General features: G+C 43.5%; 1 protein-coding gene across 7 annotated transcripts in view; it reads left to right on the forward strand.

Annotated features, from left to right (window-relative positions):
• The window catches only part of ythdc2 (YTH domain containing 2), a 153,289-nt gene that overhangs the window by 46,606 nt on the left and 90,126 nt on the right, over positions 1-16,557 (forward strand). For all 7 annotated transcript variants that reach the window (XM_072583916.1, XM_072583964.1, XM_072583906.1 and 4 more), the window contains exon 11: positions 8,786-8,921. In XM_072583916.1, coding sequence (XP_072440017.1) covers positions 8,786-8,921 — 136 coding nt within the window. The remainder of the gene's footprint in view (positions 1-8,785; positions 8,922-16,557) is intronic.

Raw genomic sequence — 16,557 nt, forward strand, 5'->3', positions numbered from 1 at the left:
ATCAGGCAGGATCTGGCTAAAGAAAACTAGGAATAGCTACCTCTGAATAAATCTACAGCAGAACGGGGGGAGGGTGTTCAAAGTGGAATTGGTGAATTCCATTTTAGGGTGAAATGTAGGAACAACAAATTCAGAGAACCCTGGATGGATAGGAATATTCAGGATTACATAAAAGAAAAGAGGCTTTTAACAAGTACAAAAGGAGCAAATCAACAAAAGGCCCGAATTGAATATAGAAAGTGCAGAATTCAGAGAAACTTAAGAAAGCACTTAGAAAAGCAAAGTGTGTGTATGAAAAATGCTGGTGGGTAGGATTAGGGAGAATTCCAAGATGAACTTCCATTTATTAAGAGGGCAAGGACAACTAGGAAAAGAGTAGGGCCCATTAGAGACAAAGGGGAACACTCTGTAGGTGGAGTTGGAGGATGTTAGGGTATTAAAGATAAATAATTCATTTCTGTCTTCACTTTGGAGACAAAGGATGTAGGTACAGAATTTGGGAAGAGGGACTGAGATGATCTTGGGCAGATTGACATAAGGAGTGAGGAAGAATTGGAGGTTTTGTCAGACTTAAAAAGTAAACAAATCTCAGGGTCTGGATGAGTGATATACTAGGCTTTTGTGGGAGGCAAGGGAGGAAATTCCAAGGGTTCTGACACAGATTTTTAATTCCTCTTTGGCCACGGGATGTGCCCAAGGACTGGAGACAGCTTAAGTGATTCCACTTCTCAGGAAGAGTGGCAGAGTGAAAGCAGAGAATTGTAGACCAATGAGTCTCCTCGTGGTGGGGAATTGCTGAGATAAATCTAAATGAAAGACGTAATCTCCAGTTGAAGAGAAGATCTGATCAAGGATAATCAGCATGCCTTTGACAGAGGGAGGTCATGTATAACAAATTTGATGGAACCTTTTTGAGGAGGAACCAACCACGTGTGTAAATGAGGGTAGTGCAGTTGATATGGTTTACATAGTTAAAAGCTTTGCTGAAATCTCTGTCCCAAATGAGAGAATGATAAAGATAATAAATGGAATATAGAATAACTTGTTAAATTGGGACCAAAATTAACAGTAAAAGACAGCGGGTGGACTGAGAAGGCTGTTTGGGTGACAGGAGGGGGGTGTCTAGTCACATAGCACTGGGATCAGTCCTGGGTCCTTTATTGTTTATGATGTGTACATATAACAGAAGGAAAGACTTTTGGGTAGGCTGGAGGCAGTGAGGGCAGATAAGTCTACAGAAGGCGCAAAGATTGGCCAAATAGTTGACCATTAGGAAGAGGATCTTAAGTTCTAAGTGGACATAAACAGTTTGGTCAATAGGGCAGATGGAATTTATAGAATCTGTACAATGCGTAACAAGGCTATTTGGCGCATTGAGTCTGCACCCACTTTCCAAAGAGCATTGCATCCAGACACCCCTGCTTATCCCTATAACCCCATGTTTACCATGGCTAGTCCACCTAATCTGCACATCCCTGGGCACTACAGACAATTTAGCATGGCCAGTCCACTCAACCTTTGGATTGTGGGAGGAAACCAGAGCACCTGGTAGGAACCCACACAAACACTGGGATAATCTGCAAACTCCACACAGACAGTCACGCAAGACTAGAATTGAATCTGGGCCCCTGGTGCTGTAATGTATTGCCCTGAATTTAATCCTGACAAGTATGAGGTGATGCATGGAAGAAGGAACGAGACAAAGGAGTACTCGATGACTGCCAGGAGACTAGCACATTCAGAAGAACAAAGGAATTTTGCGTGCTTGTTCATTGATCTCTGAAGGTGGCAGGGCAGGTTAATAAGATAGTTACAAAGGCATATAGGATTCTTGCTTTTATCAGTCTGGCATAGATTCTAAGTGCAGGCACGTTATGTGGAGCTGTACAGGATTTTGGTTAGGCCATAGGTGGATTACTGTATGCAGTTCTGGTCACAGCACAGTAGGAAGGATGTAATGTAATGTAATGATATGATAGCATTGGAGGGGATGCAAAGGAGATTGACAAGGATGGAACAGTGTAGCTATGCATAAGTTTGTATTTTCTTTAGAGCAGAGAATGCAGAGGACCTGATTGAGGTGTAAAAGATTTTAAGGGGTATGGAAAAGGTAGATAGGAAAAAAAACTGTTTCCCTTAGTTGAAGAGTAAATAATTTTAAGGAGAAAGATTTAGAGGAAATTTAAGGAAAGCCTTTTTTACCTAGAGGGTGGTGGGAATCTGGAGCGCAGTTCCTAGAGGGTGGTTGAGATGAAAAACTTGAACTTCTGAAAAGTTCTTGGATGAGTCCTTGAATTGTTGTAACCTTGATGGCATGGGCCAAGTGCTGGAAAGGGGGAGTAGTGTAGACTTAGAGCAGTGTTTTTTTTAATTTTGTTAATGCAAACTTGATGGTCCAAAGGACCTGTTTTGTACTGTATGATTTTTTTGATAGTCTAGGATCAGATAGCAGTTGATTTTATTTATTTATTATTAGATTAGATTCCCTACAGTATGGAAACAGGCCATTTGGCCCAACAAGTCCACACCAACCCTCCAAAGAGTAACCCACCCAGACCCATTCCTCTACCCTGACTAATGCGCCTAACACTATGGGCAATTTAGCATGGCCAGCTTACCTAGCCTGCACATCTTTGGATTGTGGGAGGAAACCGGAGCACTCAAAGGAAACCCGCGCAAACACTAGGAGAATGTGCAAACTCTATACAGACAGTCGCCTGAGATGAGAATCAAACCTTGGTCCCTGGTGATGTGAGGCAGCAGTACTAACCACAGCCATCATGCTGTCAAGTACAGTGAAAAGCTTTGTTCCTCCCAGAATAAGGCATCGCCAAGTTAACACAGTAGACAATAGGTGCAGGAGTAGGCCGTTCTACCCTTCGAGCCAGCACCACCATTCATTATGATCATGGCTGATCATCCTCAATCAGTATCCTGTTCCTGCCTTATCCCTATAACCCTTGATTCCACTATCCTTGAGAGCTCTATCCAACTCTTTCTTGAAAGTATCCAGAGACTTGGCCTCCACAGCATTCTGAGGCAGAGCATTCCAACCCCTTATGTTTAAACTGTGTTCTCTGGTTTGGGACTCGCCCATCAGCGGAAACATGTTTCCTGCCTCCAGAGTGTCCAATCCTTTAATAATCTTATGTCTCAATCAGATCCCCTCTCAGCCTTCTAAATTCAAGTGTATACAAGCCCAGTCGCTCCGATCTTTCAACGTAAGACAGCCCCGCCATTCCGGGAATTGACCTCATGAACCTACGCTGCACTCCCTCAATAGCCAGAATGTCTTTCCTCAAATTTGGAGACCAAAATTGCACACAATATTCCAGGTGCGGTCTCGCCAGAGCCCTGTACAGCTGCAGAAGAACCTCTTTGCTTCTATACTCAATTCCTCTTGTTGTGAAGGCCAGCATGCTATTAGCTTTCTTCACTGCCTACTGTACCTGCATGCTTGCTTTCATTGACTGATGTATAAGAACACCTAGATCTCATTGTACTGCCCCTCTACCTAACTTGACTCCATTTGGGTAGGAATCTGCCTTCCTGTTCTTGCCACCAAAGTGCATAACCACACACTTATCCACATTAAACTGCATCTGCCATGCATCTGTCCACTCACCTAGCCTGTCCAGGTCACCCTGTAATCTCCTAACATCTTCCTCACATTTCACCCTGCTACCCAGCTTTGTATCATCAACAAATTTGCTAATATTACTTTTAATACCATCATCGATATCATTAATGTATATTGTAAAAAGCTGCAGTCCCAGCACTGATCCCTGCGGTACCCCACTGGTCACCGCCTGCCATTCCGAAAGGGAGTTGTTTATCACTACTCTTTGTTTCCTGTCAGCCAACCAATTTTCAATCCAAGTTAGTATTTTGCCCCTAATACCATGCGCCCTAATTTTGCTCACTAACCTCCTATGTGGGACTTTATCAAAGGCTTTCTGAAAGTCCAGGTACACTACATTCACTGGATCTCCCTTGTCTATCTTCAGAGTTACATCCTCAAAAAAATTCCAGAAGATTAGTCAAGCATTATTTCCCCTTCCTAAATCCATGCTGACTCTAACCTATCCTGTTACTGCTATCCAGATGTGTCATAATTTCATTCTTTATAATTGACTCCAGCATCTTTCCCACCACTGAGGTCGGACTAACTGGTCTATAATTCCCTGCTTTCTCTCTCCCTCCTTTCTTATAACGTGGGACAACATTAGCCACCCTCCAATCAGCAGGAACTGATTCTGAATCTATAGAACATTGGAAAATGATCACCAATGCATCCACAATTTCCAGAGCCACCTCCTTCAGTACCCTGGGATGTAGACCATCAGGTCCCGGGGACTTATCAGCCTTCAGACCTGACCGTCTCTCCAACACCATTTCCTGGCAAATATAAATTCCTTCAGTTCAGGTCTTGCCGCCATTATTACCTCTGGGAGATTGCTTGTGTCTTCCCCAGTGAACACCAATCTGAAATGCCAATTCAACTCTTCTGCCATTTCTTTGTTCCCTGTAATATATTCACCCGTTTCTGTCTTCAAGGCCCCATTGTTTTTCCTTTCACATACCTAAAAAAGCTTTTACTATCCTCCTTTATATTTTTGGCCAGTTTACCTTCGTACCTCATTTTTTCTCTGCGTATTTCCTTCTTAGTAATCCTCTGTTGTTCTTTAAAAGCTTCCCAGTCCTCCGTTTTCCCACTCATCTTTACTATGTTATACTTTTTCTCTTTTGACTTTACATGTTTCTTAACTTCCCTTGTCAGCCACAGTCACCCCTGCCTCCTCATAGGATCTTTCTTCCTTTTTGGAATGAACTGATCCTGCATCTTCTGCATTATACACAGAAATACCTGCCATTGTTCCTCCACTGCCATCCCTGCTAAGGTATTGCACCATTGAACTTTGGCCAGCTCCTCCCTCATAGCTCCGTAGTTCCCTGTATTCAACTGAAATATTGACACTTCTGAGTGTACCCTTTCCCTTTCAAATTGCAGATTAAAGCTTATTGTATTTTGGTCAATACCTCCTAATGTCTCCTTCACTTCGAGGTCCCTGATCAAATCCAGTTCGTTGCACAACACCAGATCCAGAATTGCCTTCTCCCTGGTAGGCTCCAGCATCTAGCATCTCTGAGGCACTCCCCAAACTCCCTTTCTTGGGGTCCAGTACCATCCTGATTCTCCAAGTCTACCTGCATGTTGAAATTCCCCATAACAACTGTAGTAATATCTTTGCGACAGGCCAATTTCAGCTCCTTATTCAACTTTCACTCTACATCCAGACTAATGTTTGGGGGCCTGTAGATAACTCCCATGAGGGTCATTCTACCCTTAGAATTTCTCAGCTCTACCCATACTGACTCTACATCCCCTGATTCTAAGTCCTCTTGCGCAAGGGACTGAATATCATTCCTTACTAACAGGCCACCCCACCCCCTCTGCCCGTCAGTCTGTCCTTATGATAGCACGTATAGCCTTAAATGTTCATTTCCCAGGCCCTGTCCACTTGAAGCCACGTCTCCGTTATCCCCACAACATCGTAACTGCCAATTTCCAAATGAGCCTCAAGCTCATCCATCTTACTTCTAATGCTTCGTGCATTCATATATAATATTTCTAATTTGTTACTGCCCTCACCCTATCAATCCCTATTTCACCCAACCTTACGGCATGATCCCTTTTTGAGTTTTCTGCAAAGATGGGGAATAAAAACAGTACTGGAGAAACTCAACAGGTCTGGCAACATCTGCGGAAAGTGAAAAACCTTTAACATTTTGAGCCAACTATGGTGTCTTTAGAGATGAAGCTTTTTTTTCTGAAGGTAGTGAATCTGTGTGATTCTTTATTGCAGAGAGTTGTGTTATATATGTTCAAGGCTGAGATAGACTTAGATTTTTCATCTGTAAAGGAATCAAGGGTTGTGGAGAGAAGATGAGATGAGTTGAGGATTGTCAGATCAGCCATAATCTTATTGAATAGCGGAACTCAGTCAATGAGCTGAATGGTCTATTTCTGCATTTATGTATTATGGTTTCAGAGGATCCTAGGACAGAATCAATTTGGCCACACCTAAGGAATAAGAACGGTGCAATCACATTGCTTTGTGTAATCTGTACACCACTACTTAATGGGAAGAATGTCGAGAAACAAATTTACAAGGAAATTCCAGAAGAATGTATACAACATAGTTATAATGAGGGACTTTAATTATTCATCTATATAAACTGGGATGGGGCTAGTGTAAGTGGCAGCAAGGACAGGCATTCCTCAATTGTGTTTAGCTCAATTTCCCTCTGTTATGTGTCTATAATCTGCTAGATTAGACACTGCTAGATATGGTTCGTGAGAATAAGGTAGGTTAAGTAGATCAAGTGACATAGAATCACAGAATTGTTATGGTGCTGAAGGAGGCTATTTAGCCCATTGTGCCTGCTCCAGCTCTTCAAATAATCATCATTGCCTGGTGCCAATCTCCCTCTTTTTTTCTGATACCCTTGCATATTGTTTCTATCCAAATAATCATTCAGTGCCTTTTTGAATACCTCAATTGAACCTACTCCATCACACTTCCAGATAGCGCATTCTATACCCTAACAATTCGCTGAGTGAAAAAGTTTTTTTTTCTCATTAACCTTGCTTCTTTTCCACGTCAGTTTAAACCTATGCCATCTCATTCTTGTTCTGTTTATAAGTGGGAACAGCTTCTCCGTATCTACTCTATTCAGCCTGCTAATGATTTTGATGATCTCTTTCATGTTTTCTCTTAGCTGTTTTCTCTCCAAGGAGAATGGTACCAACCTCTTCAATCTCATAGTATCTCATTCCAGAAACAGTTCTTATAAATTGTTTCTGCACTCTTGCCAATTCATTCATATTTTTCCAATATTGTAACACCCACTATACAATACTCCAGCCGAGGTCTCAAGTGTCACAAACAAATCTTGCTTTTGTATTCTGTGCCCCTGTTAATAAACCTGAGGACACTGTATGCTTTATTAACCACTCTCCACTCATTCTTTCACCTTCAAGGCCTGTACACAATTGCACCCAGGTCTATCTCTCCTGCACCCGCTTTAGAATTGTCCTCCTTATTTTATATTGCCTTTCAGTGTTCTTCTGACTAAAGTGCATCACCTCACACTTCTCTGCATTGAACCTCAACTGGCATCTATCCACCCATTCCACCAAATTGTCAGTGTCCTTTTGGAGTTCCACACTGTCATTGTCTCCATTCTTCCAAGTTTAGTGTCATCTGTAAACTTTGAAATTGTCCCCTTCATACCAATATCCAGATCGTTGCTGTATATCAGGAAAAGTAAGGGTCCCAATACTGACCCCTGGAGAACTCCACTACAAACCTTTATTCAGCCCAAAAAAATGTCCATTACTCTGTTTCCTATCACCTATTTGAGTTTGTATCTACATTGCTACTGTCCCACTTAAACTATGGTATATAACTTCCTTCACAATTCTGTGTGGTGCTGTGAGGTCTTATGGAAATCCATGAACACCCATCATTAAGCCTTTGTTACCTCTTCAAAAAAATCTAAGCTAGTTAAACATGATTTGCCCTTCAGAAATCTATGTTGACTCTTGCTGGTCAACCCACCTTTGTCCATGTGATTAATAATTCCATCCTGAGTAACTGTTTCTGAAGTGTCACCATCACCAAAGTTATACTCATGCACTTCCTCAGTTCTGAGGAAGGGTCAGTCAACCTGAAGCGTTAATTCTGATTTCTCTCCACAGATGCTGCCAGACCAGTGGAGCTTTTCCAGCAATTTCTGTTTTTGTTTCTGATTTTTCAGTATCTGCAGTTCTTTCAGGTTTGGATGTGGGTATAATTACAATGTTTAAAAGACATTTGGATAGATACATGAATAAGGAAGGTTTGGAGGGATATGGGCTAGGAGCAGGCAGCTGGGACTAGTTTAGTTTGGGATTATGTTTGGCATGAACTGGTTGGACTCGGAGGGTCTGTTTCTTTGCTGTATGACTCTATTACTGGTTTATAATTGTTGGGATTATCCTTTCAACCTTTTTTGAGCAAGGCTATAATGTTTGCAATTTTCCAATCTTCTGCCGTTTCTCCTAAATCAGTTGGGGGAGCATTTGGGGGATAGTGATCATTGTTTCATAAGAGTAATGATGATGATGGAAAATGACATTGGTCAGTCCAGAGTATGAATGATCAATTGTTGGAAAACTGACTTTGATGATGCAAGGATGGAACTAGGTCAGATAGACTGGAACTAAAGATTGACGTGAAAATCAATAGGTGAACAGTGAGCTACCTTCAAAGAGAAAATGGTTCTGGCACTGTAAATGTATATTCCTTTTTAAAAAAAAAAGGGTAAAATCAGCAGAGTCCTATCAGACCATAGGACCTCTCTCTCTCATATAGATAGAAATAGAGAATGAATCGTGGTGGTGGTTTAACCTGTGGATCATCGCACCTCAGATGAGTGGAAAGGTGAGTAGGCGAGTCCTTTTATAGTAACCTCAGTTGGCACAGGAATTGAACCCACACTATTGATATCTCACTGCATCGCAAACCAGCTATCCAGCCAGTTGAGCTGTTTGTTTATGCAGAGGGAAAGATTATGACAGATGAGTTAGAGCCAGAGTGTATATAGAGATTCAGCAAGCAACAATTAGTTGATGAATTTCTGAAAGATGAGGTTTGCTCAATGTTTGAAATATTGTTATGGATGTATTGGTGTACTTTTGTAATTATAGTCTCAATTTTCTTCCTTTTATATTTTACAGAATGAAAAAGATGTTAATTCTCTTGAGCCTTGGCTTATAAAGGAAATGGATGCCTGCCTCTCAGATATTTGGCTGCACAAAGATGTTGATGCTTTTGCTCAGCTGTTTCATCTTATTTTAAGTGAAAATGTCAGTGGTGAGTTTTCTTTTTGAGCTACTTTTCTGACTGAATGCCAACCCTAGGCTATCTTGATAGTTTCCAGTGCACATTGGAAAATAGCACTGAGTAGTTTGTCCACATAGCCCCATCCACAAGGCGGTGATGTAGTACCAAGCCAGGACAATTTGCTAAAATTTAGGCTTCTGTTTTAACCTATTACTTTTTGCTTATCTTGTGTTCATTATAATGGTCGTTTTATCATAGATTTTTTTAAAGATCTATTGCTATATTCTGTTTCATACATTTTATTTGAAGCAACCCAGCTTTATCCAATTTTGCTGTGTTCAATGAACACTGGGTGTAGGAAACAAAAATCAATGTATGTTTCAAATGGATGTAAATACACATCAATATAGTGTACAGAATCTTTGGATATCTGAAAATGAGGTGTCATCCTTGTGAAGGTTCAATTTAGGACTACCAAATAAAACAATGGAAGCAGTTTGTCATTGTGGTTTATAGTGCAGGAACAGATCCTTCAGACCAACTCGTCCATGCCAACCAGATATCCTAAATTAATCTAGTTCCATTTGCCTGCACTTAGCCCATGTCCCTCCTAAATCCTTTCTATTCATATACCCATCTAGATCCCTCTTAAGTGTTGCAATTGTGCCATCCTCCACCATTTTCTGTGGCAACTCATTTCATACACAAACCACCCTATAGATGAAAATGTTGCCCCTTTATATTTTTCCCCTCTCATCTGAAACCCATGCCTTCTAGTTTTGGAATCCCCTATCATGGGAAGCAGACCTTGGCTATTCACCTAGCAATGCCTCTTATGATTTTATACACCTCTGGAAGGTCGCCCCTCAGCCTCCAATGCTCCAAAGAAAATAGCCCTACCCTATTCAGTCCCTATTGTAGCTCAAACCCCCCAACTCTAGCAACATACTTTGTAAATCTTTTCTGAACCTTTTCAAGTTTCACATCATCTTTCCCATAGCAGAGAGACCAGAATTGCAAACACTATTCCAAAAGTGACCTCACCAATATCCTGCAACATGACCTAACTCCTACACAAAATGCACTGACCAATAAAGGGAAATGTACCAAATGCCTTTTTCACTACCTGTCTACTTGTGACTCCACCTTCAAGGAACTATGAACCTGCATCCTAAGGTCTCTTTGTTTCCCACACTCCCCAGGCCCCTACCATTAAATGTAGAAGTCCTGCCCTGACATGCCTTACCAGAATGCAGCACGTCACATTGTATCTAAATGAAACTCCTGCCATTCCTCAGCCCATCAGCCATCTGGTCCAAGTTGTACTCTGAGCTAACCTTCTTTACTGTTCACTACTCCACCAATTTTGATGTCATTTGCAAACTTACTAATCATTCCTCCTATATTCACATCCACATCATTTTTACAAATGACAAAAAGCTTGTGATGGACAGTGCTAAGTAATTTCCCAATCAATGGATCAGGTCTAATTTTTTTTAGTTTTGCCACATCCAAAAGTGAATGGAGGTGGTGATAAACAACTAGCAGGAGGAGTAGACTCTGTAAATGGTGGGAGAGCCAATAGCTGACAAAAGACAAACCTGAAACGCTTATAACCAAATTCAGTCAGAAGTGCTAAGTGGGTGATTCATCTTGCCTCAAGAGACCCCAGTATGAGGCTGAGATGGTGGCATAGTGTTAATGTTACTGTATAATAATCCAGTGACGCACTATTGGTTTGGGGCCATTAGTTTCAATTCAAATGCAGCAGCTGAATGTAAAGTTCAGTTAGTAGCTGTGTAACACGAGTTTCAATAATGGCTTGGCAATTAGATTAGATTACATTAGATTACTTACAGTGTGGAAACAGGCCCTTCGGCCCAACAAGTCCACACTGACCTGCCGAAGCGCAACCCACTCATTCCCCTACACGTACCCCTTTTTACTTAACACTACAGGCAATTTAGCATGGCCAATTCACCTGACCTGCACATCTTTGGACTGTGGGAGGAAACCGGAGCACCCGGAGGAAACCCATGCAGACACAGGGAGAATGTGTAAACTCCACACAATCAGTCGCCTGAGTCAGGAAATGAACCCGGGTCTCTGGCGCTGTGAGGCAGCAGTGCTAACCACTGTGCCACCATGCCGCCCACAATGATCAATGATTGGCGTAAAAAAAAATAAATCTGGTTCACTCATGCCCTTTTAAGGAAGGGGAGATCTGCCTTCTTCACCTAGTTTTGCCTGAATGTATCTCCATGCCCACAGCCATATGGTTGAACTGCCCTCTGAAACAAGGACTGCAATTTCCTCTGCCACGCTGTCAACAATGCATTCCAGTGCATCTCCTCTACTTTCCGCACCTCTGCCCTTTGAACCCCATCCCTCCAACCGCAACAATGATACAAGCCGCACCCCCCCACCCCAGTCCTCACCTTGCATCCTACCAATTTCCAGATACAATGCATAATCCTCTGCCATTTCTGCCACCTACAGTCAGACCCCACCACAAGAAATCTATTTCTCTCCCCATCCCTATCAGAATTTCGCAGGGACCATTTCCTTAGCGACTCCCTTATTAGGTCCATGTCCCCCAGCAATCTACCCTCATTCCTCCCCACCCCTGCACCTTGCCATGCTGCTGCAAAAGGTTTAAAATTTGTGCCCATACCTCCACCTCTGCCCTCACCTCCATTCAAGGCCCCAAAGGAACCTTCCACATCCGGCAGAGATTTTCCTGCACATCCAAACACCTCATTTACTGTATCCATTGCTTTCGATGTGTTCTCATCTCTATCGGGGGAACAGGACGCCAACCCACAGAACACTTCTGAGAAAATCTCTGGGACATATGCACCAAACAACCCTGCAGCCTGTGGCCAACCACTTCAGTTCCCCCTCCCATTCCTACAATTGGTACCAATAACGTAGGTAGGCAAAGGGATGAGGACCTGAAAAGGGAATATAGGGAGTTAGGTTGGAAGCTAGGAGGCAGGACAGGCAGAGTAGTAATCTCAGGGATTGCTATTGATGCCACGTGCTAGTGAGGCTAGGAATAGACAGCTAGTACAGATGACATGGCTGCAGAGCTGGTGTAGGAGGGAGGGCTTCAGATATTTGGATTATTGTGATACCTTCTGGGAATGTGGAACCTGTACAAGAAGGATGGATTGCACCTGAACTTCCAGGGCACAAATATCCTGGGCGGCTGGTTTGCTAAAGCTCTTTGGGAAGGTTTAAAGTAGGTTGGCAGGGGTCTGGAAGGAGATCTACGGATCAGAGGATGGAGTAGGTTATGAACAAGCATATACAGTGTGCAGAAAGTCTATCACGAGGGATAGGCACTTGATAGGCAAAGGTGCGGTCAGTGTGATAGGTTGAAGTGTGTCTGTTTTAATGCAAGAAGTATCAAGAATAAGGGTGAAGAATTTAAAGCCAATGCTTTGAGATCAGTACTTAGACCTATGATGTTGTGGCATATTCGAGGGTTATTGGATTATTGCATATTCGAGGGTTTAGATGTTTCTAAAGGAATGGGAGTGGCATTGCTCATCAGGGATAGCATCACAGCTTCAGAAAAGGATATCGTCGAGGAGGGTTTGTCTACCATGTCAGTAAGGGAGTCAGAAACAGGAAAGGAGCAGTCACTTTATTGGGAGTTTTCTGTAGACCCCCCACCAATAGCAACGGAGACATGGAGGAGCTGATTGGGAGGAAAGTTTTGGAAAGGTGCAGAAGTAACAGGGTTGTTATGGGTGACTTTAACTTTCCTAATATTGATTGGAACCTCCTTAGTTCATATAATTTGGATGGAGCAGTTTTTGTCAGGTGTCCAGGAAGATTTCTTCTATCAACATGTAGATAGGCTGGCTAGAGGCGATGCCATATTGGAATTGGTGCTTGGCAACAAACCATGCCAGGTGTCAGATCTCTTGGTGGGAGACCATCTCGGTGATAGTAATCACAATTCTCTGACCTTTACCATAATCGTGGAGAGGGATAGGAGCAGACGGTATGGGAAAGTGTTTAATTAGAGGAGGGGGAATTGCAATGCTATTAGGCAGGAACTGGGGTGCCTAAATTGGGAACATATGTTCTCAGGGGAATGCATCACAGAAATGTGGAGGTTGTTTAGGGAGCACTTGCTGATAGTGCTGGACAGATTTGTCCCATTGAGGCAAGGAAGGATGGTAGGTTGAAAGAACCTTTGGTGACAAGGGATGTGGAACGTCTAGTCAAGAGGAAGAAGGAAGCTTACTTAAGGTTGAGGAGGCAATGATTAGACAGAGCTCTAAAGGGTCACAAGGTAGCCAGGAAGGAACTGAAGAATGGATTTAGGAGAGCTAGAAGGGGACGTGAAAATGTTTTAGCAGGTAGAATTAAGGAAAACTAAGGCATTGTACACTTATGTGAGGAACAAGAGGATGGCCAGAGTGAGGGTAGCGCCAATCGGGCATAGTGGAGGGAACTTGTGCCTATAGTTGGAGGAGGTAGGGGAAGTCCTTAATGAATACTTTGCTTTAGTGTACTTTACTGAGAGGGACCTTGATGTTTCTGAGGACAGTGTGAAACAGACTGATGCTCGAACACATTGATGTTAAAAAGATGTGCTCATGAGGATGGGTAAATCCCCTAAGCCAGACTGGATATACCCTAGGTTACTACAGAAAGCGAGGGAAGAGCTTACTGCACCTTTGGGAATTACAGACCAGTCAGTCTCCTGTCTGTAGTGGCTCAAGTTTTGGAGAGAATTTTGAGAGACAGGATTTATGATTACTTAGAAAACCATTGTGAGGGGCAGGTCATGCCTCAGAAACTTATTGAATTATTTGAGGATGTAACAAAAGACATTGAAGGTAAGCAGTGGATGTGGTGTATGTGGATTTTAGCAAGGCATTTGATAAGGTTCCTATGGTACGCTAACTTAGAAAGTAAGGAGGCAAAGGATACCAGGAAATCTGTTTCCTAATGAAGGGCTTTTGCCTGAAACATTGATTTTCCTGCTCCTCGGATGCTGTGCTTTTCTAGTACCACTCTAATCTAGACTCTGATCTCCAGCATCTGCAGACCTCACTTTCGCCATACCAGGAAGTCTGGCTGTCAGGATACAGAAATGACTGGCCCTCGAAGACAAAGTATAGTTCCAGGTATTCAGCCTGGAATTTGGTGACCAGTGGTGTTCCGCAGGGATTGCTTCTGGGGCCTCTGCTCTTTGTGAATTTTATAAATGACTTGGATGAGGAAGGATGGGTTAGTAAGTTTGCCAATGACATGAAGGTTGGTAGATGGTGTGGAGGGTTATTGAAGGTTGCAATGGGACATTGATAGGATGCAGAACTGGCCTGATAAGTGGCAAATAGAATTCAAACTGGAAAAGAGTTTTTCGCAATGTTTGTGAAGGTTTGTAGCTCAGATTGAGGTTTAGGGTGTAGGTTTGCTCGCTGAGCTGTAGGTTTGATATCCAGACGTTTCATTGCCTGGCTAAGTAACATCATCAATGGCGACCTCCAAGTGAAGCGAAGCTGTTGTCTCCTGCTTTCTATTTATATGTTTGTCCTGGATGGGGTTCCTGAGGTTTGTGGTGATGTCATTTCCTGTTCGTTTTCTGAGGGGTTGATAGATGGTATCTAGATCTATGTGTTTGTTTAAGGCGTTGTGGTTGGAGTGCCAGGCCTTAGAATTCTCTGGCATGTCTTTGCTTAGCCTGTCCCAGGTTAGATGTATTGTCCCAGTCGAAATGGTGGGTTTTTTTCTCCATGTGTAGGGCTACAAGGAAGAGAGGGTCGTGTCCTTTTGTGGCTAGCTGGTGTTTGTGTATCCTGGTGGTTAACTTTCTTCCTGTTTGTCCTACGTAGTGTTTCTGGCGGTCCTTGCATGGAATTTTGTAGACAACGTTGGTTTTGTCCATGGGATGTACTAGGTCTTTTAAGTTTGTTAGTTTTTGTTTGAGAGTATTGATGGGTTTGTGTGTTACTAGGATTCCGAGGGGTCTTAGTAGTCTGGCTGTCATTCCTGAAACTTCTTTGATGTATGGTAAGGTGGTTAGGGTTTCTGGCTATGTTAGGTCTGCTTGTTGTGGTTTGTTCTTGAGGAATCTGTGGGCTGTATGTTTTGAGTATCCATTCTTGAATACTTTGTATAGGTGGTTCTCCTCTGTTTTCCAAAGTTCGTCTGTGCTGCAGTGTGATGTGGCTCGTTGGAATAGTGTTCTGATGCAGCTTCGTTTGTGTGTGTTGGGATGGTTGCTGGTTTAGTTGAGTATTTGGTCAGCGTTTGCCGGTTTTCTGTATACGCAGGTTTGTAGTTCTCTGTTGTCCGTTCTTTCGACTGTGATATCCAGGAATGCGAGTTTGTTGTCGGTTTCTTCCTCCTTGGTGAACTTTATGCCTGTGAGGGTATTGTTGATGATGTTAAATGTCTCATCTATCTTGTTTCGTTTTGTGATGTCAAAGGTGTCATCTACGTAGCGGAACCAGATTTTTGGTTTGATGGTTGATAGGGCTGTTTGTTCTAGTCTTTGCATTACTGCTTCCACTATGAATCCTGATAGCGCAGATCCCATGGGTGTGCCGTTGGTTTGTTTGTAGATTATGTTGTTGAAGATGAAGTGGGTGGTGAGGCACAGGTCCACTAGCTTCATGATGTTTTCGTCGGTCCAATCGCCCCTCCAATTGCCACCAGGACAGAACCCCACTGATCCCCACCAACCTCCAGATACGTCGTATCATCCGCCGTCATTTCCGCCACCTCCAAACAGACCCCAGCACCAAGGATATATTTCCCTCCCCTCTCCTATCAGCGTTCCGGAAAGACCACTCCCTCCGCGACTCTCTCATCAGGTCCACACACCCCACCAACCTAACCTCCACTCCTGGCACCTTCCCCTGCAACCGCAAGAAATGCAAAGCTTGCGCCCACACCTCACCCCTCACTTCCCTTCAAGGCCCCAAGGGATCCTTCCATATTTGTCACAAATTCACATGCACCTCCACACACGTCATTTACTGCATCCGCTGCACCCGATGTGGCCTCCTCTATATTGGGGAGACAGGCCGCCTACTTGCGGAACGTTTCAGAGAACACCTCTGGGACACCCGCACCAACCAACCCATCCGCCCTGTGGCTAACCACTTTAACTCCCCCTCTCGATCCGCTAAGGACATGCAGGTCCTTGGCCTCCTCCATCGCCAGACCATGGCAACACAATGCCTGGAGGAAGAGTGCCTCATCTTCCGCCTAGGAACCCTCCAACCACAAGGGATGAATGCAGATTTCTCCAGCTTCCTCGTTTCTCCTTTTTTTTTCCCCCACCCCCCCATCTCAGTTCCAACCCTTGGACTCAGCACCGCCTTCTTGACCTGCAATATTCTTCCTGATCTCTCCGCCCCCCCACCCCCTCTCCGGCCTATCACCTTCACCTTAACCTCCTTCCACCTATCGCATTCCCAACACCCCTCCCCCAAGTGCCTCCTCCCTACCTTTTATCTTAGCCTGCTGGACACACTTTCCTCATTCCTGAAGAAGGGCTTATGCCCGACACGTCGATTCTCCTGCTCCTTGGATTCTGCCTGACCTGCTGCACTTTTCCAGCAACACGTTTTTCAGCTCTGATCTCCAGCATCTGCAGTCCTCACTTTGTTCTAAAAGTGTGGTCAGTGTTTCC

The sequence above is a fragment of the Chiloscyllium punctatum genome, chromosome 2 (genome assembly GCF_047496795.1).
Source record: "Chiloscyllium punctatum isolate Juve2018m chromosome 2, sChiPun1.3, whole genome shotgun sequence".
Lineage (NCBI taxonomy): Eukaryota > Metazoa > Chordata > Chondrichthyes > Orectolobiformes > Hemiscylliidae > Chiloscyllium > Chiloscyllium punctatum.